At 44.2% G+C, this 26031-nt stretch overlaps 1 protein-coding gene across 1 annotated transcript in view; it reads right to left on the reverse strand.

The window, feature by feature from the left end:
* Positions 1-13199: 13199 nt before the first annotated feature.
* Positions 13200-26031, reverse strand: part of LOC119963091 (stearoyl-CoA desaturase 5-like) — a 108956-nt gene continuing 96124 nt past the window's right edge. Inside the window, exon 5 of the mRNA XM_038791672.1 lies at positions 13200-17458. Coding sequence (XP_038647600.1) covers positions 17268-17458 — 191 coding nt within the window. The 3' untranslated portion in view covers positions 13200-17267. The remainder of the gene's footprint in view (positions 17459-26031) is intronic.

Below are 26031 nucleotides of genomic sequence, written 5' to 3' on the forward strand. Positions count from 1 at the left end.
AAAGATCAAAAGTGTACAAGGGAGGGCGGCATGTGGCGCAATAGATAGCACTGGGACAGCGGCGTTGAGGACCCGGGATAAAATCCCGGCCCTGGGTCACTGTCCGCGTGGAGTTTTCACATTCTCCCCATATCTAAGTAGGTTTCAACCCCACAACCCAAAGATGTGCAGTTTAGGTGGATTGGCCATGCTAAATTACCCTTAATTGGAAAACAAAAATCAGTATCCAGGGGCACCCTATACCCATCATTCCCCTCGTTATCCCCCTCCACTTATGTGAAACCCTCAAGGCAATGGTCAAAGGTTCTATCGCCAATACAAACAAATGGGGGGACATAGGGCACCCCTGCCTTGTTCTCCTATTTAATTTGAAGTATGCCGAGTTCATATTATTGGTGCGGCCACTAGCTGTTGGGGCCTGTATAACAGTTGTATCCAAGACACAAATTTGGGCCCCAACCTAAAATTCTCCAAGACCGCAAAAAGTTACCCCCATTTTACCCTATAGAATGTCTGCTCGGCATCTAATTCACAAAATACCTCTGGAGCAGGCTCCTCAGACGGGGAAAGCACCACATTTAGCAATCACCGCATGTTAGGCAACAACTACTGGCCTTTAACAAAACCGGTCTGATCTTCCCTGATAACCTGAGAAAGACAGTTCCAGTCTCAATGCTAACACTTGGCCAATATCTTGGCATTTATCTGAAGTAAAGAAATAGGGCAGTACAGCCCACATTCCAACGGGGTTCTTATCCTTTCTAAAAGAAGTGAAATTGATGCTTGCATCAGTGTCTCAGGCAGGGAACCCCGTGTCACCAACTCCTTGAACCTCCTCACTAATAATGACATCAGCTGTCCTGCAAACGCCTTGTAAAATTCCACCAGGAACCCGTCCAGCTCCGGGGCCTTACCTGTCTGCAATTGCCCTATTGCTGTCAAGACCCCCTCTACACCCAACAGCCCATCAACCTTTCATGCTCTTCCTCCTCCACCTCAGGAAACTTTAAGTCCTCCAGGAACTCCAACAAACCTGACTCTCTCCCCTCACCGCTCCCCCCCACCCTCACCCACCCCCCGGCCTTTGGTGGCAGCGACCTATAAAAGGTTCCTAAAAAATGGTTCAAAAGCTCCATTAACTTTGTCTGGTGCGGACACCAGCCTGCCATCCAAGTCTCGGATCTGAATAATCTCTTGAGAGGCCACCTACTACCTCAAATTCCAAGCCAAGAGATGGCTGGCCTTCTTCCCATACTCATACATAACCTCACTTCGAGCACTGCAACTGGCACATTGCCTTATCTGTGGATAACAGGTTGAACTGCACCTTAAGCGTCTTCCTGCTAGCCAGGAGCTCTGGAATTGGGGCACTCGAGTACCTGCAGTCTTCGTCCAAGATATCATCAACCAACTGTTGCCATTCTTAACTTGCCTCCCTATCCATATGCGTTTTGTGCAAAATTATCTCCCATCTAATCACTGCTTTTAGGGCCTCCCACAGAACTGAGGGCAAGATCAACCCATTCCCATTAAACCCCAAATGCCCGTCTATCTCCCTCTATATCTGTCCGGAAAATCCCAAATCCACTAATAACCCCACATCCAGCCATCATGCCGGACGCTGAAATGGACCTACTTCTAATACCAAATGTGGACCATGGTCTGAGATGACTATCACGGAGTATTCAGCTTTCCTCACCCCAGGCAGAAGTGATTTTCCCATCATAAAACCAATCTATCTTTATGCACTGGGGAGGGAAAAAAAGAGAATCCCTTACACCCAGGGTGCATAAAGCACCACGGAACTGCTTTCACAGTAACTTCATTTGAAGCCTGCTTGTGACAATAAGCGATTTTCATTTCATTTTCATTTCCAGCACCTTTGCTATGACTTTGGCTTAGCCCAGTCCAATTTCGGATTCAAGACCCAAGGTCAGCTAATGTATGTCCAGGTCTGGAATTGGGGCCAACAATCTCCTCATGAATGTTACATTGACCCTCCCCGCTAGGGAGAGTGGGAGTGTGTCCCACCTCTGCATGTCCTTCTTTACTTTCTCCACCAGACTGGTCAGGTTCCATTTGTGGATCCATGTCCAATCGTGGGCAATCTGGATCCCCAGGTGGCAGAATTAGCTTTGTGCTTGCTTGAACAGCATTCCCTCCAGCTCGGTTTCACTGGGAAGGTTTCATTCTTGCTCAGGTTGGGTTTGTAGCCCGAGAAGGCTCCAAACTTCCAAATTTTCAGCTTCATGGTCCCTTCCATGCTGCTTGCGGGTCCAAGATGTAGAGGAGCAGGTCCTTGCATAGAGTGAAACTCTGCACTTTGACCCCTCCCTGGATCCCCTTCCAATTTCTCGCTGTTCTGAGGGCATTCGCCAGCGGTTCATTGCCAGGGCGAATAGAAGCCGGGACAGTGGGCATCCCTGCCTTCTGTCCTTGTGCAGCTGAAAGTATTTAGTGCTGATGATTTTGGTCTGTACACTTGGCATGGGGGCGTTGTACAGGAGTCTCACCAAGGAGGGGAACCCTGTTCCCAGCCCAAACCACTCTAATACCTCAATGAGGTATTTCCACTCGACTCTGTCGAAGGCCTTTTCTGCATCCAGGGAGATGATCACCTCTGGTATTCCCCCCAGATGGGGTCATTATCACGTTCATGATGTACCGCTCCCCTGGGTCCGTAACCATCTTTGTTGCGATGAATGTCGTCCTCTTACTAGTAGTATACTCCACTCCCTCCCCCCTCCCAAGCTCTCGTCCCTTAGCATGAATGGTACATATGTCCCACCCAGCCCTTTCTTACCCGCAGTCAGTCCTTCTCCCTCAGGGTGTGTCTCTTGAAGAAAGACTATGTCAGCTTTCATACTTTTCAAGTGGGCAAAGACTCTGGATCTTTTCACTGGGCTGTTAACTCCCCTGACATTCCAGGTGTCTATCCTGATGGGGGGTGTTTCTGCTCCTCCTGCAGGATCAATCATACTTACCTTGTAGATGCACCCCTGCACTCCGGGGTTTCCCTTTGTCAGGGGACCATCCAAGATGGCCAAGGTCACCGTGAAGCCGGGTCCCTGCACCCTGGGGTTTCCCTTTGTCCAGGGGCCACCTACCATGGCCACCAACTATGTGTATGCCATGTGGGTTAGTCCCTGCACTCCAGGGTTTCCTTTTATTTGGGTACCGTACAAAATGGCTGCTTGTGGTGCCATTTTGTTCCTTGTTACCTCATGTGGCCTGTTGTAACCAGCCTAGAGCCCTCCCCCACCCCCCGAACCCCTGTGCTTCTGCTTCTGTCCCTATCTGCTACACCCCCTTTCCACTGTTCTGCACCCCCCCCCCCCCCCCCCCCCCCCCCCGTCTACCCCCACCTTGGTTAAGGAAATCCCCCCCATTACGAGGTGCTCTCTCCCCAGTGGGAGATGCGCTGTAGCCTCTCCCTCTTATCTCCTGGCACTAGCTTTCCCGGTAGTGTGGTGGCCCCCTCCTGGGGACGCTGGACCCCTTCTTACACCCACTGTTTTGATTTCCCCTGCGTTGCCTCCTTATCCTCTCCTGTGCTCTGCTGCTCTCGCCCCCTACTTTGTGCACTGGTTCCCAGGTTCAGAATGGGGTGGTGCAGTCCTGCACAAGTTGTCTGGGCCTCAGGAGGAACCCTAGAAGGAGGCCATTCAGCCCATCAGGTCTGCCACAAACCCTCTGAAAGAGCACCCTAACTAGGCCCACTCCCCTACCCTAGCCCCGCAACCCCACCTAACCTGGACATCTTTGGACACTAAGGGACAATTAATGATGGCCAAACCACCTAACCTCCACATCTTTGGACTGTTGGAAGAAGTTGTCAGTTTACTTAAATCAAGTAAGAAGTCATACAACACCAGGTTAAAGTCCAACAGGTTTGTTTCAAACACGAGCTTTCGGAGCACGGCTCCTTCTTCAGGTGAATCACAGTCCAACGCCGGCATCTCCACATCATACTTAAATCAAGGCAGAGGACACCCTTATGTCGGGAAGGGTAGCATTCATTTGTTTTGTATTATTACTCAACAATAAGTTATACCAACTGAATTACATAGCTCAAATTTTGCTCGTTACTAGTTCACGTGCTGTGGAAGTAAAACAATTTACTTGTTTTACAACGTGCTACTCAACCCTCTTGCATAAATTAAAGAAATACACTGTGAAAAAACATGAATATTGAGTTCAGATTGACGGAGAATACTTTTGTTACACCCTTGCATTGTGCTGTTGTAGAGTTACAGATTAGATAGCTAAGGAACACCTAAATGGAAGACATATGGACCAGTTAGGGGGTGACTGACAATTCCTCACATGTATAAGATATAACAGGCAAGGCGAAACTTGTAACAAAAAGCACCCCTGCCTCCGCCCCCCACCCCCGCCCAGTGAATTCATAAAACCTAAAAAGGGAGTGGGGAAAACATACCAAAGCCTTAAGGTTGCTATTCTTCTCTGGTTAAAATCCGGATACATTGCAGAAATACAGCCAAGCAAATCAATTTGTCGCCAACTCCCCCCATAACATCCTCATTCACAATGATTCAGTCATAAACCAGATTAATTGACCAACCTTACTGGTCTCCTTGACAATAAGACAGATTGAAACAGTGGCTCTGTCATCAGAAATTGCACCTCCAAACTTGCCTGATTCTTATGATCACTAAGGACCAAACAGAATAATCCTCTGGGATAAACAGTAATTACATTTAAATAAACCATGGCTAATGGTTCGCTTCCGTAATACACCTGTTAGTGATCCACACCACTCAAGTTATTTACTGCAGCCAGGTTCCAACTGTTATTCTTTCACATATACTATAAAAAGGCCAGCAGCTGGACTGCACGGTGGCAGAGGTCTGCACTGCTGCCTATGGCACTGAGGACCTGTGTTCAATCCCGGCCCTGGGTCATTGCCCGTGTGGAGTTTGCACATTCTCCCCGTGTCTGTGTGGCTCTCACCCCCACAACACAAAAGATGTGTGCAGTAGGTGGATTGCTCATGCTAAATTGCCCCTTAATTAGGAAAAAATAATTGGGTACTCTAAATTTACATTTAAAAAGGCCAGCAGTGTGGGTTCAATTCCAGTATAGGCTGAGGTTGTTAATTCTTCTCAACCTTGCCCTCACCTGAGGTGTGATGACCCTGAGATTAAATCACCACCAGTCATCTCTTCCCCCCTCATAGGGGAAAGCAGTTGATGGTCATCTCGGACTATGGTAACTTTACCTTTACCAAAAAAAAAGATTTGTGATTCTTGTCCTCTCATCATTATGAACACGAGCTCTCTTATTTATTGTTGCAAATAAATGAAAAAGACGGATTGCAAATGCGGAGGTGCATTGTAAAGTCACCTGTGCGGATAAAGCCCATTGGTCTTCTCACAAACTGAAGACAGCGGCAGTGTTCTACTATAGGTCAGTGGTGTTCACTCTGCCGAGGGGCAGGAGGGTACTGAAGGACAGTGGTGCCCTTCAGAGAGTCTGCCTGCAGCTGGCGGCGCGCTGCCACCCAGAGCACGCGCTGCCTTCACCTGGCAACCCTGGAAGCTGTCGCGTCATGATTGACACGTCGCAGCACAATCAAACAATGGGAGACGGGCCTGGCGGTCACCCGATTGGAGCGTCTGGGTGGGGGCGGGGCGGAGTCTCATTAAAGCACTCAGTTCCCCCCCCCCTCCCTCCCCTCGCACACTGCAATTTCGTGCCACATCGATTGGTCTAAAATAGGCGGTCTTATTGCAGACAGTGTATTGGGAGGAAGAGCAGAATTAAGTATTGGCTGTGATGTAAATAAGGACTCACAAAGTCACGTAATTTATCTCTCTTATTCATTCACGGGGTATGGGCTTGCTAGGAAAATTGATATATATATTGCATTGCCGCCGGGATTTGTTGTCTTTTGTGCACTCAGCTGTTTCTTGATGTCTGGTGGAATCGAATTGGCGGAAGATTAGCATCTGTGATGGTGGGACCTAAGAATGAAGCAGAGGTGGATCATCCATTTGACACTTGAGCTCAAGATGTTTGGAATCAGTTCACTCTTGTCTTATGCATTTATGCACTGGGCTCCAGCAGCAGTCAGTATAGGAACACTCATAGGAGTAACTCCTGCTTTTTCTCCCCCACCATTCAGGATGGCAGCAGGATTAGCTAGCCAAACTATATCATCTTTTATTGTCACAAGTATGAAGTTACTGTGAAAAGCCCCTCATCGCCACATTCCGATGCCTGTTCGGGTAAGCTGGTACGGTAATTGAACCAACACTGCTGGCCTTGTTCTGCATTACAAACCAGTTGTCTAGACGAGTGCATCTCAAACTATCTGATGTGGCGTACCGGCAGTTTTTTTTTTCAATGTGCCAGAGACCGGTGAGCGAAACAAGCCAATCCAGGATTACTGTCTCTTTCTTTTCTGGAAAAACTCCAAGTACCGGCAGACGATGGCTCGCGTACCGGCACCGGTACGCGTACCACACTTTGAGAAGCACTGGTCTAGACCACTGAGCTAAAATTAGCCCATAATGACACAATAAGAATGAATAAAGAATAAGGGAAAAATTGAAACTGAACAAAGGAGGATAATGAAAGGGAATAAACGTTAAAAAAACACAAATGAGGAAAAGGAACTACAAAATTAAATTATCAAGGTGTACAAAATTAACAGTCTTCTGTGTGTACAAAAACCACAATGAATTAAAAATAACAGGAATAGGTTTAGGGCTTTGCTGCGCAGGGATACACATGATATGACAGCATTTATTAACAGAAGCATGGTGGACATGACATTTGAAGAGATCAAAAAACATCTAAAGACATTTAAATTAGAAACAGGAGAGATAATTGATAAAATATATTTAGACAGGATCAAATCCTTGGTGGAGATTAATTACATTAATGCATATTAAAATAAATTGGTAAGAATATCAGATGATTTTATTTTCTATTTATATATATATATATAAAAAGTTAATTATACAAGAGAATAGAACATACTGTGCCGAAGGAGGCCATTCGGCTCATTGAGTCTGCCCCGACCCACTTAAGCCCTCACTTCCACCCTATCCCCGGAACCCAATAAGCCATCCTAACCTTTTTGGACACTAAGGACAATTTAGCGTGACCAATCCACCTAAGAATAGAGTCAGATAACTGACAGGTAACTAATGTGATTCCTGAATATTGCTGAAAAGAGAGACATGTTTTTTATCGTGCACTCATCGGGACAAATGCAAGAATTCCAAATTTAAAACAATTGCACCAATTTATCATATGAGAAGAGGGTGCTGATTGATTGGTAAATCGACTCTGATTGGCCAATTTGTTTCCATTGAGAAAGCAATGGTGAACTAGAGGCTCCCCAAGCTCCCAGTTAATTCAAAAAACGTGCAAGGCTTGAACATATTCCTATATACACATCCCTGTATATGAATGTACGTTGCTTCCAGTAACTATTTATGAACATTGTGAGCTCAACTGATTACATCTTAAGTCGATTGTTAGTGTAGCTATTACCGCACTCAGGATTGATCAGCTAGTGCTGCGAATTGCAGAATACATCTAACTGCAGACATTTTGTTTTGATTTTTTCAAGGGCGGACGGTAGCACAGTGGTTAGCACTGTTGTTTCACAGTGACAGGGACCAAGGTTCAATTCCCGGTTCGGGTCACTGTCTGTGCGCAGTCTGCACGTTCTCCCTGTGTATGCGTGGGTTTCCTCCAGGTGCTCCGGTTTCCTCCCACAAGTCCCCAAAAGACATGCTTGCTAGGTGAATTGGGCATTCTGAATTCTCCCTCAGGGTACCCAAACAGGCACCACAGTGTGGTGACTAGGGGATTTTCATAGTAACTTCATTGCAATGTTAATATAAGCCTACTATTATCAAGTGCGGGCTGGGTAAGTACGGTTTGTACTCTACCTACTACAAACAACTAAAAGATCATGGGGCGGGATTCTCAATTTCTGAGACTAGGTGCTGCGCCAACAGAGAATCAGTGGACTTTTACAACAGAAAAACTGGCACTGCACCTGGACCAATTCCACTACCGTTAAGGGGCTAGCACCGGTGCCACATGGTACACACTCAATTCCACTGAAAAATGGTGCGGGATATGCCTGGTCCATGATCAGAGGTGGACTAGCTGCAGCCACACATATACATAACACTCCCTGCACACATCTAACCCAGCCAAAAAGATGGCACTGCTTGTGCTGGAGTGTGCCATACAGCGGCTGGGTCGTCTGGGACCAGAGGGCACCCAGAGAGGGGCCCTGGGGGGTAGGGGGGGGGGTGTACACACCTATATGACCCGCGGCACCATGTTGAAAGCGGGCTGTTAGCGATGTGCACAACTGCATTGCTGCGGCAATGGTGCTACGTGTCCGTTCACCCTGACCCCACAGCCCACCGCCTGGCCAGCCCCCACTACTCCCCCCAGCCCTGCCAGAAGTCCCCCAGCCAGCGGCACAACTGTCAGCAAACTATGGCGATGTGGACACCTTCTGAGCTGCTGCTGAGTGCTGCCTTGTATGCACAGTGAGTGCTGCCTTAGCAGAGTGAGAGTGCTTTTGGAGTTGGGTGAAAAATGGGAGTTAGGTGGAACTGGGAGAAGGAAAAACTGGCAGCTGAGACTACAAATAAGAAATGACTGCTAAGTCTCCAGGGACAGTCGGAGACCTGCTAAATTTCAATCTATCTGGTAAATAGTGGTGACTGGTAAGTAGTCTTTCTTTTCTTTTCATTTATCATTTTTTTGGGGGGCATTGTAGTTGTATAAGTTTTTAAAAATACATTTAGTGTACCCAATTCATTTTTTTTTCCAATTAAGGGGCAATTTAGCGTATTCAATCCACCTATCTTGCACATCTTTGGGTTGTGGGGGGCGAAACCCACGCAAACACGGGGAGAATGTGCAAACTCCACACAGATAGCCATCCAGAATCAGGATTGAACCTGAGACCTCGGCACCATGAGGCAGCAGGGCTAACCCACTGCGCCACCGTGTTGCCCCTGTAGTTGTATAAGTTAACCTAAGGTTAAGACATGGCAGGAGGACATTGGGTGATGTTGGGAATGGCATTAAACACAAAATTAGAGATGCATGTAATAATAAGGGAATATCGGTGATCATGGGTGATTTTAATCTGCACATAGATTGGCAAATCAAATTAGCCACAATGTTGTAGAAGAGGAATTCCTGGAGTGTATACGGGATGATTTTCTTGACCAATATGTGGAGGAACCAACTAGAGAGCCGGCCATCTTAGACTGGGTACTGTGTAGTAAGAAGAGAATCATTGCCAATCTGACTGTACGAGACTCTTACGGGGATGAGCGACCATAACACGGTAGAATTTTTTAATCAAGGTGGAGAGTGAAGTTGTTGATTCGGAGACTAGGGTGCTGAATCTTAATAAAGGAAATTATGAAGCTATGTGGTGTGAGTTGGCCTTGATAGATTGGGGCGAGTTACTTAAAAGGATGACAGTGGACAGGCAATGGCAAACATTCAAGGAACGCATGGGGCAACTGCAGCAACTGTTCATTCCTGTCTGGCACAAAAGTAAAATGGGTAAGAGGGCCAATTCGTGGCTTACAAAGGAAATTAGAAATAGTATCCGATCCAAGGAAGAAGCAGACAGATTGGCCAAGGAAACTAATAGGTCTGAGGATTGGGAGCAGTTTAGAATTCAGCAAAGGACCAAGGGATTGATTAAGAAGGGGAAAATACAGTACGAAAGGAAGCTTGCAGGGAACATAAAGACTGACACTAAGAGTTTCTATAGATAATTGAAGAGAAAGAGATTGGTAAAGACAAATATAGGCCCCCTACAGACAGAAACAGGGGAATGTATAATAAAGGAACAAAGAAATGGCTGAGCAATTGAATACATACTTTGGTACTGTCTTCACAAAAGAGGAAATGTTGGAGAATGAAAGGTTTACTGAGAGGGAAGAACTGTGGGAGATCATTATTAGTAGAGAAGTGGTGCTGCGAAAATTGATGGGATTGAAGGCGGATAAATCCCCAGGGCCTGATAATCTGCATCCAAGTGTGCTTAAGGAGGTGGCTCTGGAAATAGTGGATGCATTGGTGGTCATCTTCCGGGATTCTATAGACTTTGGAACTGTCCCTACAGATTGGAGGGTAGCTAATATCACTCCAATATTCAAAAAGGGAGGTAGAGAGAAAGCAGGGAATTATAGACCAGTAAGCCTAACATCGGTAGTGGGGAACATTCTTGAATCCATTATCAAGGACGTTATAGCAGAAAATTTAGAAAGCAGTGGCAGAATCAGTCAGAGTCAGCATGGATTATGAAGGGGAAATCATGCTTGACAAATCTGTTGGAATTCTTTGAAGATGTAACTAGTACAGTTGACAAGGGAGAGCCAGTCGATGTGGTATATTTGGACTTTCAGAAGGCATTTGACAAAGTCACGCATAAGAGATTATTGTGCAAGATTAAAGCGCATGGGATTGGGGGAAGTGTTTTGAGGTGGATAGAAAACTGATTGGCAGAGGGGAAACAAAGAGTCGGAATTAATGGGTCATTTTCAAATTGGCAGGCAGTAACTAGTGATGTGCCACAGGGATTGGTGCTGAGACTCCAGCTATTCACAATATATATTAATAATTTGGATGAGGGAACAAAATGTAACATTTCAGTTTGCAGATGATACCAAGTTGGGTGGGAGGGTGAACTGTGACAAGGATGCAGAGATCCTACAGCATGATCTGGACAGGTTGGGCAAGTAGGCAAATCAATGATAGAGGCAGTATAATTTGGATAAGTGAGGTTATTCACTTTGGAGGCAAAAACAGGAAGGCAGATTACTACCTGAATGGTTGTAAATTTGGAAAGGGGAGCATGCAGCGGGACCTGGGTGTTGCTGAAGGTAAGCATGCAGGTGCAGCAGGTGGGAAAGAAGGCTAATGATATGTTGGCCTTCATTGCGAGAGGTTTCAAGTACAGGAGCAGGGATGTGTTATTGCAATTATACAGGGCCTTGGTGAGGCCACGCCTGGAATATTGTGCGCAGTTTTGGTCTCCTTTTCTGAGGAAGGATGTTCTTGCCCTCGAGGGAGCACAGCAAAGGTTTACCAGACTGATTCCAGCAAAGGCGGGACTGTCATATGAGGAGAGATTGACTAGGTTAGGATTGTTCTCAATCTGGAGTTCAGAAGAATGAGGGGGGATCTCATAGAGATTTATAAAATTCTAACAGGACTAGACATAGTAGATGCAGGGAAGATGTTCTCAATGGTGGATGTGTCCAGAACTAGGGGTGACAGTCTGAGGATTCAGGGTGAACCATTTCAGACAGAGATGAGACATTTCTTCACCCAAAGAGTGGTGAGCCTGTGGAATTCATTACCACAGGAAGTAGTTGATGCTAAAACATTGAATATATTCAAGAGGCGGCTGGATATAGTACTTGGGGCGATTGGGATCAAAGATTATGGGGAGAAAGCCGGATTCTGCTATTGAGTTGGATGATCAGGATAAATGGCGGAGCAGGCTCGAAGGGCCAAAAGACCTCCTCCTGCTCCTATCTTCTACGTATATTTCGTACCCCCTCTCTCGCTCAACAGCCACCACACTGGTTTCACAAATTTTAAAAGCAGAAGTAAACCATGGCATCGGGAACTTGGCCCATTGGAGGCGGAGAATCGCCGAGGCCCTGCAGAGTACCTGGTCGGGCCCGCTAATGATATGCAAGCGGTGTCTACTGTATGTGCGGAGTGAAACACAGTGATGCCGTTTTTGAGATGATGGAGAATCGCAATTTGGCATCAAATCGGTGGCTGCCGCTATTTTGGCGTCGGAAGCTATTCTCCGCCAAATCGCATTTTCCGATTTCGGAATCGGCTAATGGAGAATCCCGCCCCTGGTGTTTGATTCAGCCAAGTTCGGGCATATGCCTAAGTATCTGGCATCATACTGGGCATAGGTGCATTAGGGTAGCTATTGTCTGACAGGATAGCTTTGGTGCACTCTATTTAAATAGTTCAATGTAAATTTCCCCAAATGTTGTAGTGTAATCTGAATTTATCTTTGGAAGATTAGGCCAAGTATCTGGAGATTACCGCTACATTACCATCCCATTTGGGAGGCAAAAAGACCATTCTGGAGTGGGCACAGTTAAAAGTCTTACAACACCTAGTTCAAGTCCAAAAGGTTTATTTGGAATCACAAGCTTTTGGAGCGTAGCTCCTTAATCAGGTGAGTGAAGTGAAGGGCTGTTGTGGTCTGTACAGCTAAACTCCAGCAACAAACAACATTTCCCAGACTCAAGAAGAGAACTCTTGAGTAAAGCAAAGCTCTTTGTTACAATGGTCAGAAGGTTGACCACTGCAAGTAACACAAACACCAAAGACAAGACAAACGTAGCAGTATGTATTTTAAACCTTTTTAAAATGCTACATTTAATTTAAAGAGAGCATTAAACTTTGTAGTATGCAAACAACATTTGCTGCAAATAGGACAACTGGACAGCCAGGCCTTTGTTCCCATTTCATTTCTATTTTCACAGGCCAAATTCCACATTTTTTTAAAAAATTGCCTTCAAAGTGTACGAATGCCTTCCATAATGATGAAAAATATAGGCTCCAATATTCTGTTCAGTCACATGACAAGGCCACTTCTGATTTCACAAGGAGCTTTGGGGGTTGGAAGAAATAGGCAATGGCAGGTGGTGAAGGAGGCAGTTATGTAAAAGGCTGTCTGAATAGATGGGAATAATGAATGATTTTCAAGATGTTTCTTTATTTTGCATGGGCTTTATTTTGTTGCACAGAACATTGTTACTTGGCAGGTTTATGCCTCTTTACTACTACAAGGGAGTTAGAAAAGATAATATTTAATTACTGATGTAGTAACAGTAACTCATTTGAACTAAGTGAATCAAACCTGATACTTGCATGGGGTTGCAAAATTGCTTTTTAACTCAATTTTCTATGAGGTTGAGTACACCGGTAGGTACATTTGGAGTTGTTCCACACCCCACTCAGGTGTTTTTATTTATTTTTGTCTTCTCTTCGTTATTTTGGCAAATGGTGTTGTGGGAAATACATCAAAATTAAGATCCCCAAGTGTACAGCAGAAATCGAACATTAGGAGCAATGGCCAAGGTTAATATAGATAGGTCTCCTTACTGCTGAATTAATTATGCAAAGCACAATTATTTACAGATGTGTTTAATTATCGATTGGCTCCTGTAAACTAAAGTTGAATACAAGTCCGTAGAATGAATTTGTACAAGACTCTTTTCCAAATGCATGTGGCACATTTCTCATGAGGACAGTCCCCTCACTTGTAAGCAAAATGAAACCAACACCACAAAATTCAAATGTTTACAGTTCATTTAGTAAATACTGCAAATGAAGAATGTGCTATAGAATTGACATTTCTCAGCCTGTACAGTATAAATCAGCCAAAGTTAGATTTGCAGAAATGCATACAAATGAAAATTAGCATTTAAAAAAATGTCTTCCTTTCCACAATACATCATCACAAATTATCACACCTACCATCTCCAGAGGGGAGGAATGGTGTAGGGTATACTCTCCAGTTGGTGTAATTTGTCAATTTCTAATATTACCTACAGCTAGAATAAACTCTCCACAGTATGTACTTCTTACTATCAATGGCAGGTAATAATGCATATTACTCCATGACTGCCATCACTGGTCACCATGTACATGACCACCCAGCAAGACAGCAGGTTGGTGTCAGGATTGGTATACTGACGGGATGATGATGGCAGAATTCAAGTAAATTTTTTTGGCATTCTTAACAAACTCACTCCAAGTGTGTTTAATAACATTTAACTCCAAGAACTTTGTTTGGGAGTTAAGTAAGAGGAACCAACCATAATTACAAAACCAGCCAACAAAACGCTTGTGATGCTTCGAGGACCAAGTATTTTCAAATATATTTTGTTGGTAACCTATGTCAACCTAAAATGTTCAATATGCTGAGTGGCCAGGGATGATGAACAAGCAAAAGAGGTTGATACGTGTTCAATGAGACAAAGAATGGCAAGACTTTAAATGAAGGAAATGTGTCCTACAGCTGAATAGAAGTGATTAACTGACAATTGAATAATTTTCAGAGAATCTGCTACTGAAAATATATATTCATATGTTAGCATCGTTAGTGCATACTCTGGGTTATTTGGCCGGGGAAACATCACAGTGGAACCAACACCTGATTTTCACTCATTGCAGTTTCAATAGGGGATCACAGGAAAGCAAATAGGAGCAGAAATAAGGGCCAATTTTCTTTTTAAAAAATGTTTCCCTGGTAGTCTAGTGGTTAGGATTTGGCTTTCTCACCGCTGCAGTACGGGTTCAATTTCCAGTGGGGAATGACGATTCATTGCTCCAACTGGTGTGGAGAGGGGCAGGTATGTAGGAGGACCTCCTAGTGAACCTACTCCTGGGGCTGACCATCACTGGTCACCATGTACATGACCACCCAGCAAGACAGCAGGTTGGTGTCAGGATTGGTATACTGACGGGATGATGATGGCAGAATTCAAGTAAATTTTTTTGGCATTCTTAACAAACTCACTCCAATGTGCTATCTACAGGTCAATGCAGTAGGCGATCAAGGGTCATTGAACTCGACTGTCTGCATTCATGCTGGGAGTCCTTGGAGAAGGAGCATGTGGTGTTCACTGATGTCATCGGGATCTTCCATGTCAACTGGGTGCCACAGGGCCTTATTGACCCTTTTAATGTGTAAGGCAGTGTCCCTTTAGGGATTTCCCCTTTTACTTCATCCTCAGTTCTTTTTAGTTTTTTGGTTTTCACATAAAATAGTTGGAACCCTCTCACTACACTCACCTTTGGTCGAGATCGGCTAATTTAGTACAGACCAAAATTTAGTAGCAGGACCCATCTGCTCTGAATGGTTCACCTATTCACTAAATAAACTCACGATTCATTCAAATTAGTTTCTACACCCTTTCCTCTTTATGAGGTTCCCAGATCAGGCACCAATTGTAGATGAAAGGGAAAGCAGGACTGTTGATACCTCACTCTGTGTACCGTTTTTTTGTAGGCAACTCGGTGTTGCACAAGAATGGTCCAGTAAACACTCTCCCAGTATTCTTCTGGAAAAGACATTTGGTCTCCTCTTGGTACTCAGACAATTTAGTCATGTGATGGTTACAGGTACAGACCCACACAAATCATTTGATTAATTGTGTAAGTACTTATTTTTTTACATCTGAGTTGGTGATCTTTCTTTCTGCTCGTCAGTATTGTAATTTTATTTTTAATTTATTGAACTGTGGTCAAATCATAAGTAATTGCAAGGTCAGACTTTGGTTTATTCATATATGAACAGGAAATATTTCAGGTAATATCCTGTTTTATCATTAATAAAGAATACAACAGAAAACAAAGATACACCATCTACCCCACAAATTAGGCATTTAACAGATTACTGATAAAATACTGTCACAAAATATAGGACAAATGGATTATACAAGGTCTAACAGAATTGACACAGTCTTGGTATTTTGAAATGGCACATTGATTCTATCACAGGGAAAGGACATAGACTCATCTTACACTTATTATTATACACTCAATTAAATAGTTCAATGCTCTTGTGACATCACCAGAAAGATGGGGACAGACGGACAGACATTGGGTTGCTGTGATATCATAAAGTGTTGCTGTGATATTGTAAAGTGTTGCTGCATGACTTATTTATTGCACATAATCACATACTTGTACCCTTTGCATTTCCCCTCCTCCCACTCTTTCTCACAAACACACACGCACACACGGAATGAGTAGCAGCCAATTCATTGGTAACAAATCAGCAGCAACTTCCTTTAAAGAGTTCTAACAATAGAGGCACGTTGAATTAGGATAGTCATTTGCACCAATGAAAGATCAGCCATGATCTCATTGAATGGCGGAGCAGGCTCGAGGGGCCAGATAGCCTACTCCTTATGTTCTTATGAAACACTGCCTGGAGCTCACGGTCAACCATGACATTAATGTACTATGGGGAAATATCACCGGCCAAAAGTATTTTCAATGTGTTTCTGAAATTAAGATCCAGCACATCTAGACTGCTCTTGCCCCTTAAGTTATTTAACAATTTTGCTTTTTAAATTTTGATATGTCTAATACATAAATTGCTCCTGACCAAATAAAAAAAATCATTTTAATAAGCAGCAAGGGATAGAGCAGCCAAAATGTTAGAACACTAACTGAATTAGGAAACATTCTAAGTACTGAATATTATTTAAGTTTTTCTGAACGTTTCCCAAATTGGTTTGTGTCCTGTGTTTACTCCTTACAAGTATGAAAAGTAGTTTTCTGCTGAAGTTGATTCATATTTTCAGACATACACGAGGCCCACTTCTGTAAATCAGATTTATATTACATGATTTAGTCTCAAAAAGAAAAACAACTATCAGTATCTTCCCCAAACACAATATGTGCCACATCTGATAAACCTCATTAAAAAAAATCCTTTTCCTCTCCAACAATTTTTCTTTGTCACAACAGAGGAATCTTAAGAAGCAGAGCAATCTTCTATTCCATCACCATACTAGAGTTAAATAAAACTTTTGTTTTAAGTAATACAAAGATTCTTAATAACCATTTATACATCTAGACATCAAAGTTTCAAGACTCTTCACTTATCCCTCAGTAACACTATTTTCTAGTACAAAGTTGACATGGGTTCAAATAAACAAAATGTAAGAAATTATTAACATTACTGGTATTAACTTTAAAATAAATTCATGTCGTTTAACCCTTTCAAGCCCATGACTCTGAATTTATTATGTTGCAAGACTGCTTCAGCTTTCTAGAGTGGGGATCATTTCACAAACCTAATTCATTAATCCATTATATTAATGTCTTAACTGAATCTGAAGTCTCCTGAAGGCAAATAAAACTTGATTGATATACCATTTCATCAATAGATACAGTCGGAGAGTGTGGCACACCTGCTGCCACTTATTACATCAGACCATGGCAGGCAGACTAAGTACGCCTTTCTGCAGTCTGTAAAATATACTGAACACACTCAAGGATGTCTTTGGCTTGCATGGACTGGAAAGTGTTAAGTGGTGAAATTTAAACCGCAATAAAGCTAGATGCATTGTCATTGTCACAAGCTTGAAATGCAATTACTCTATTTCCAAGTTAAAATAACAGCAAATTTAAATGAGTGAAATTTTCATATGGACTTTGAGATTTTCTTCGTGTTACTTTTAATTGCTCCCGTCCCCAGTCCTCAATTTGCATGCTTCAATCATCTGTTTAGAGGCTCGCTTTCGGTCACTTGCCAGTCCAAGCCAACACATGAAATCGATAAAGCATGTTGTTGGGTTCAGCTGGAGGCCAAACTCACTTGTCGAGTAGTCGAATGGAAATGAGTGATGATAGTTGTGGAATCCTTCCCCTGTAAGAAATGCAACAATATATTATTCATCCAATAATATTCCTGCAACTGTATTTGGGACTCTCAAGGACCAGCATGGTGTTCGACTTGGATCCCACCATCTATCAGACTATATTATTCCCTCAACCTTCTTCAGCAGCTGTTTATTATTATTTTTAGGTCTTTTATCGATTAAAGTTGAATAGAGTTCAGCTTCTGTAATTACTAATCCTCAAGTTTTTTTGCTAAACCTCTTTAAAATATCTTCCTTCCTTATCAAATAAACCACTGAAAGTTAACATGCCAGTTCAGCAAGTAATTAGGAAGACAAGTTTTCCTTTGGCTTTTGTTGCAAAGGGAAATGCAGCATGAGTAAAGAAGCCTTACTATTATTATACAAGGTGAGGCCACCCCTGCGGCACTGTATAGAGTTTTTGTCTCTTTAACAAAGGAAGGATACATTTGCTTTAGAGAGAATACACAACAAAGGTTCATTAGATTGATTCCTGGTCTGAGAGAATTACCCGACAGGAAAAATTGAGAAAGCTAGTCAGTTATCCCCTAAAACTTAGAAGAATGAGATGGCTGATTTTGAAATATAAAGTTCTTAAATGGTTTGACAGTGTAGATGCAGGATAACTATTTCACTGGCTGGGGAGTCAGGAACGGGGGAGTCACAGAATAAGGTGTCAGTCATTTGGACTGAAATGATAAGAAATTTGTTCACTCAAAGCATGGTTAATCTTTAGAGTCCTCTGTTCCCGAAAGTTTTGGATGGTCAGTCAGAGTATATTTAAGACAGAATGATTTTTGGGTACAAAGAAAATTGAGGAATAAGGGATAGTGCAGCAAGTTAAGGCAGAAGATCAGCCATGATCTTACTGAATGGCAGACTAGGCTTGAATGGCCAAATTGCCTACTCTGTCTCCTTTTTTCTTCTGTTCTCAAAATGTACAAATGGCAAGCTATTAGGTGCACCCAATTCATGATCATGTATCAATCAGTTAATTCTGATAATGTTGTCGATTACACAAGGACATTTTAAAATCTTATATATATATATATATTTTAAATTTTAGAGTACCCAATTCATTTTTTCCAGTTAAGGGGCAATTTAGCATTGCTATTCCACCTACCCTGCACATCTTTTGGGTTGTGGGGGCGAAACCCCCACAAACACTGGGAGAATGTGCAAACTCCACATGGACAGTGACCCTGAGCCAGGATCAAACCTGGGACCCGTGAGGCAGCAATGCTAACCACTGCACCACCATGCTGCCCTAAAATCCTATACTTAATGTGACCATGCAATATGGTTACTGGTAGGATTCCTATGTTGTCATTTGCAGGAGACACAGTGCCAGTTGGAAGCTGCCCATTAGTTTCTGAGCCCCGCAGCAGGGGGAACATCCCCCAGTTTCCGAGAATCGGGATGAGGAAGCTTCTGATCGATCCAGTGATGGCTGCAATTCCGTTTGCAACTCCAGGGCTCATTTCTCATACAAGCAAGAATGGAAAAGATCTTGGGCAGTTTATCTGGGTTAGAAGTATTGAATCTTTACCCCAAATGTGAATTTGCTGTCACTGTGTCCATACGGTGCAATGTGCAGAACATATTAACAAGAGCTGAGGCAGTCAACAAAAGTAGTCCAATGTTATAACTAACTAATAGGGTATTTTCCTGTGAAATTTAAAACATTGTACATAAGAACATAAGAACACAAGAACTAGGAGCAGGAGTAGGCCATCTGGCCCCTCGAGCCTGCTCCGCCATTCAATTAGATCATGGCTGATCTTTTGTGGACTCAGCTCCACTTTCCGGCCCGAACACCATAACCCTTAATCCCTTTATTCTTCAAAAAACTATCTATCTTTACCTTAAAAACATGTAATGAAGGAGCCTCAACTGCTTCACTGGGCAAGGAATTCCATAGATACACAGCCCTTTGGGTGAAGACGTTCCTCCTAAACTCAGTCCTAAATCTACTTCCCCTTATTTTGAGGCTATGTCCCCTAGTTCTGCTGTCACCCGCCAGTGGAAACAACCTGCCCGCATCTATCCTATCTATTCCCTTCATAATTTTAAATGTTTCTATAAGATCCCCCCTCATCCTTCTAAATTCCAACGAGTACAGTCCCAGTCTACTCAACCTCTCCTCATAATCCAACCCCTTCAGCTCTGGGATTAACCTAGTGAATCTCCTCTGCACACCCTCCAGTACGTCCTTTCTCAAGTAAGGAGACCAAAACTGAACACAATACTCCAGGTGTGGCCGCACTAACACCGTATACAATTGCAACATAACCTCCCTAGTCTTAAACTCCATCCCTCTAGCAATGAAGGACAAAATTCCATTTGCCTTCTTAATCACCTGTTGCACTTGTAAACCAACCTTCTGTGACTCATGCACTAGCACACCCAAGTCTCTCTGAACAGCGGCATGCTTTAATATTTTATCGTTTAAATAATAATCCCATTTGCTGTTATTCCTACCAAAATGGATAACCTCACATTTGTCAACATTGTATTCCATCTGCCAGACCCTAGCCCATTCACTTAACCTATCCAAATCCCTCTGCAGACTTCCAGTATCCTCTGCACTTTTCGCTTTACCACTCATCTTAATGTCATCCGCAAACTTGAACACATTGCCCTTGGTCCCCAACTCCAAATCATCTATGTAAATTGTGAACAATTGTGGGCCCAACACGGATCCCTGAGGGACACCACTAGCTACTGTATGATGACATTGCAGTAAAATTTGTACTTTGATGTGTTTAACATTCATGGCAGGGCACATATAGGGTGTATATAAACAAATACTACATTATATCAAGAGCTTTTCAAACTTTTTTTTGCTCGGGACCCATTTTAACTAACCGGCCAGCCAACCTTCGTGACCCACGCTGCTCAAACTACTCGACTGGCTTTTTTTGTGTACCTTTAAATGTGGCAGGTAAGCCTGTTTGCTCCTCACAATCTCACTTACTTTATCATTCAATGTTATATTTCTGCTAAGGGCTTCAGCTGGTAGATTAGGTTTCAGCGAGAACTTAAATTTTCATTTGCCAGTACTTCCATGCACATAACACACATGGGCTTTGCATCCTGATTTGCATTTGGTATAATTAATAAAGCCATACATAGAACATAACAGCGCAGTACAGGCCCTTCGGCCCTCGACGTTGCACCAACCTGTGATACCCCTCTAAAGCCCATCTACACTATTCCCTTATCGTCCATATGCCTATCCAATGACCATTTGAATGTGTTTAGTGTTGGCGAGTCCACTACTGATGCAGGCAGGGCATTCCATGCCCTTACTACTCTGAGTAAACAATCTACCTCTGACATCTGTCCTATATCTATCTCCCTTCAATTTAAAGCTATGTCCCCTCGTGCTAGACATCACCATCCGAGGAAAAAGGCTCTCAATGTCCACCCTATCTAATCCTCTGATCATCTTGTATGCCTCAATTAAGTCACCTCTTAACCTTCTTCTCTCTAACGAAAACAGCCTCAAGTCCTTCAGCTTTTCCTCGCAAGATCTTCCCTCCATACCAGGCAACATCCGTGTAAATCTCCTCTGTGCCCTTTCCAATGCTTCCACATCCTTCCTATAATGCGGCGACCAGAACTGAAATGAAATGAAATGAAATGAAATGAAATTCGCTTATTGTCACAAGTAGGTTTCAAATGAAGTTACTGCGAAAAGCCCCTAGTCGCCACATTCCGGCGCCTGTCCGGGGAGGCTGGTACGGGAATCGAAACGTGCTGCTGGCCTGCTTTAAAAGCCAGCGATTTAGCCCAGTGAGCACCAGAGATTTGTACAACTGCAACATGACCTCATGGCTCCAAAACTCAATTCCTCTACCGTACGCCTTCTTAACAACCCTCTCAACCTGGGTGGCAACTTTCAGGAATCTATGGACATGGACACAGAGATCTCTCTGCTCGTCCACACTACCAAGAATCTTACCATTAGCCAGGTACTCGGTCTTCCTGTTATTCCTTCCAAACTGAATCACCTCACACTTTTCTGCATTAAACTCCATTTGCCATCTGTCAGCCCAGCTCTGCAGCTTATCTATGTCCCTCTGTAACTTGTAACATCCTTCTGCACTGTCCACAACTCCACCGACTTTAGAGTCATCTGCAAATTTACTCACCCATCCTTCTACGCCCTCCTCCAGGTCATTTATAAAAATGACAAACAGCAGTGGCCCCAAAACAGATCCTTGTCAGTAACTGGACACCAGTCTGAACATTTCCCATCAACCACCACCCTTTGTCTTCTATCAGCTAGCCAATTTCTGATCCAAACTGCTAAATCACCCTGAATCCCATGCCTCTCTATTTTCTGCAATAGCCTACAGCGGGGAACCTCATCAAACGCTTTACTGAAATCCATATACACCACATCAACTGCTTTACCCTCATCCACCTGTTTGGTCACCTTCTCGAAGAACTCAATAAGGTTTGTGAGGTACGACCTACCCTTCACAAAACCATGTTGACGATCTCTAATCAAATTATTCCTTTCCAGATGATTATACATCCTATCTCTTGTAAACCTTTCCAGGACTTTTCCCCACAACAGAAGTAAGGCTCACTGGTCTATAGTTACCGGGGTTATCTCTACTCCCCTTCTTGATCAAGGGGACAACATTTGCTATCCTCCAGTCTTCTGGCAATATTCCTGTAGACAAAGATGACTTAAAGAGCAAAGCCAAAGGCTCAGCAATCTCCTCCCTAGCTTCCCAGAGAATCCTAGGATAAATCCCATCTGGCCCAGGGGACTTATCTATTTTCACATTTTCCAGAATCGCTAACACCTCCCCCTTATGAACCTCAAGCCCTTCTAGTCTAGTAGCCTGTATCTCAGTATTCTCCTCGACAACTTTGTCTTTTTCCTGTGTGAATACGGACGGAAAATACTCATTTAGCACCTCTCCTATCTCCTCAGACTCCACGCACAACTTCCCACTACTGTCCTTGACTGGCCCTACTCTCAACCTCACAAACCCAACTTCATGTTGCTTTGTTTCCGATTTCAGCTTCATGTATTGCTCATCGGAGGCACTGGAGCTCACACCAGCACTGCTTTGTCCTGCCATGGAGTCCCTTGAGAAGCTCTCTCCAGCAGATTCAGTTGTGAGATCCTGGCCTGTCTGTGTCTCTGGCCCACTCTTCTTTATTACAAACTGATCCATCTTCAGTTCTTCACACATTCCTGTTGCTTGCTTGCTGGCAAATGCAAAATGAAGAAATCACCCCTCCATGATTTTGTGGCCAAAACACGGATCATATGATGTCAGTGTACGTGCCGGGCGCATGACATGCTCACATTCCACACTTCTGGCGGGAAGACTCTGCCATTTTGAAAAATAAATTTGGTCCAGGGACAACATTCTGACGTTAGGACGAGACGGTACTGGGACAGCGCACCAACGTCAGGACGAGACAGTACTGGGACAGCGTGCTGACGTCATGATGTGACGGCACCGGGACAGCATGTTGCGTCAGGACGAGGTGGTTCTGGGACAGCATGCTGACGTCAGGACGAGGTGGTTCTGGGACAGCATGCTGACGTCAGGACGAGGTGGTTCTGGGAAAGCATGCTGACGTCAGGATGAGGTGGTTCTGGGACAGCATGCTGACGTCAGGATGAGGTGGTTCTGGGACAGCATGCTGACGTCAGGATGAGGTGGTTCTGGGACAGCATGCTGACGTCACGACGAGACGGTACTGGGACTGCATGCTGACGTCAGGATGAGGTGGTTCTGGGACAGCATGCTGACGTCACGACGAGACGGTACTGGGACTGCATGCTGACGTCAGGATGAGGTGGTTCTGGGACAGCATGCTGACGTCAGGACGAGACGGTACCGGGACAGCGTGCTGACGTCGGGATGAGGTGGTTCTGGGACAGCATGCTGACGTCAGGACGAGACGGTACCGGGACAGCATGCTGACGTCAGGATGAGACGGTACTGGGACTGCATGCTGACGTCAGGACGAGATGGTACCGGAACAGCTGATGTCCGGACGATATGGTACTGGGACAGCGTGCTGATGTCAAGAGATGGCAGTTTGCCACGCTGGGAACCAGGCCTGTGCACTGTCGGATCTGCCTGAGGGGGCATGCATGCAGATGGCATTCTCTTTTTTTGAAAACAGCACATGGCATCCTATGAGTTTTATTTGTGAAGACTGATAACTTATATTACACTATTTTAGTGACATGATTGTAGCGGTTTCAAACATTCAACAGGTTTCACATGCTAGTGCTTAAATTCCACATGCCGTGCCCCAGAGGAGAATCAGACACAGTTTATTTTCTGTGATTGCTGCTGGTGCCTTCTTCTTTGATCTAAGTTTGAAGAACAAATTGCTTCATTCCCTGTTTGTGTAGCTATCGCAAACTTCCTCCTTCCTGTGATGGTGTAGGCATTGAAGTACTTGTGGAAGCCAGTGAACTGGTGCTGACTGCCAGCATTGCCGCCATTCTCATCCCTCGCACAAACGTCACTTGGCTGTTCCCGGTGTCCTTCACAGGCCCCGAGCTCCATCAGTCCACTGCCGAAAGTACCGCCCCACCTCTTCCTATTGCTCAACGGAAGAATTAGTTGGAATTAGGAAAGCTAATCACTCATTGGATAATCTGGGTGCCAATCAGATGGAGCCAGAGAAAATGCTGTGGTTGCTGGCAGACGTGGACGGCTTTGAACCTAAAAGCTGGTCGCGGCTCTTGGGCGCTTCTCCCATGATCGGGAGCGCCAAATTTAGGAAACTGCATCAACATTTCAATTTGAAGGCTGCCTCAAGGCTAGTTCCTATCTGTGCAAATCGGTTATTCGAGCCTGCTCGGACAGATGTGAAGTTTAGGAGTGGAAGGAAAAGGAGGGGGGTGGGAGATTTGTTTTTAAAAGGGTTGATTCACTAGCCTGAGGGAACTGAAGGAGAAATATGGGCTTGCAGATGCGGATGGATTCATTTATCTCCAGTTGCGTATCTGGTCAGAAAGCATTTTCTAGCCTTCCATCTTGCTCGAGCGGATTTTATCCTGCTCAGGTTCGGAGGTGGCCAGTACATCGGGCATGTACTAGCAGACAGTGGGGAAGGAGACATACTCAGTTGAGAGTGTAAAGGCAAAATGGGTGGAGGAGCTGGGGCCGGTCTTGGAAGAGGAAGTTTTTGTGAGACATTGAGGAGGGTGAACGCGATCTCATCTTGTGTGAGGCTGAGTCGAGCACATCTCATAAATACTAGAATGAGTTGTTTTTTCCGATGGGGTGGAGGATAGATGTGATTGGTGTTCGAGGGGGCTGGTTCACTACGCGCACAAGTTCTGGTCGTGCTCAAAGCTGGTGGGCTTCTGGAGGTCCTTTTTTGATATTACGTCTTCAATCCAGGCATTAGGTTGGAGCCCTGCCCACTGGTGCCGATTCCCAAGGTTTCTGGTGTGCCAGAACTCAGGGCAGAGGCGGACATCTTGGCCTTTGCCTGGCTTGTGGCAAGAAGGCGGATCGTCTTGGGCTGGAGGTCAACTACACCGCCATATGCCTAGACATGGCTGAGTGACTTGATGGAAGTTTTTGCACCCCGACAAGATCAAGTTTACCGTGAGAGGGTCAGTGGAAGGGTTTTACCATAGATGGCGGCCATTTCTAATGTATTTGAAAGAGTTGGCTATGTTAGCTGTTAGGCGGTGAGGAGGATAGGGTGGTGGGGGAGTGCGATTTAGTGGTGAGGTTATTATGTTGCAAGTTCTTACCGTTTGGTTGTTATTCTGTGTTATTGTATGATTTGTATAAAAATGACAATAAAAGGGGCGGCACAGTGGTTAGCACTGCTGCCTCACGGCACTGAGGACCCGGGTCACTGTCTGTGTGGAGTTTGCACATTCTCCTCGTGTCTGCGTGGGTCTCACCCCCACAACACAAAGATGTGCAGGGTAGGTGGAATGGCCATGCTAACTTGCCCCATAATTGGAAAAAAAAAAAAAACAGGGTACACTAAAATTATTTTTTTAAAAAGAAAAAAATTACAATAAAAGCATTTCCCCTAAAAAATGATTGAGGAGAGGGTTGAAGTGGGGTGGGGTTGGGGAGAAATAAGGGACCTGGAAACAGGAGCAGCATCGAGGCACATGATTTCTCTCCCTGGCCCTGCATGACGCCTTCCTCTGCGCGCCTTCACCTCACCCTGACTACAACCTCCTTTTTTGAGAGATAATTAGCTTTATAAATGAAGGTTTAGAGTACAGAAGCAAAAGGATTATGGTAACACCGTAGAAAACAAAGGGAGACACACAAAGATAAATGTGCTCCACTATTTATTTGTGAGACACATCAATCATGACACAAAGTTAAGTTGCAAAGAACCTCTGCCTTTGGGTGTTACTAATATAATCACAATATACAGCCAACGTCCTTTCGGTCTTTCATTATGCCTAAATTGAACTGAAGGTGGCAGCTGAAGAACAGTAAACAGATACGGAGGGATCCATGCCAAAAAGGTTTCGCTGTTGGGAGTTTTCCAATGGGGTCATAATATATGGCTATTGAACCAATGTTTCTACTTTTTCTAA

This window comes from Scyliorhinus canicula, chromosome 3, assembly GCF_902713615.1.
Source record: "Scyliorhinus canicula chromosome 3, sScyCan1.1, whole genome shotgun sequence".
Lineage (NCBI taxonomy): Eukaryota > Metazoa > Chordata > Chondrichthyes > Carcharhiniformes > Scyliorhinidae > Scyliorhinus > Scyliorhinus canicula.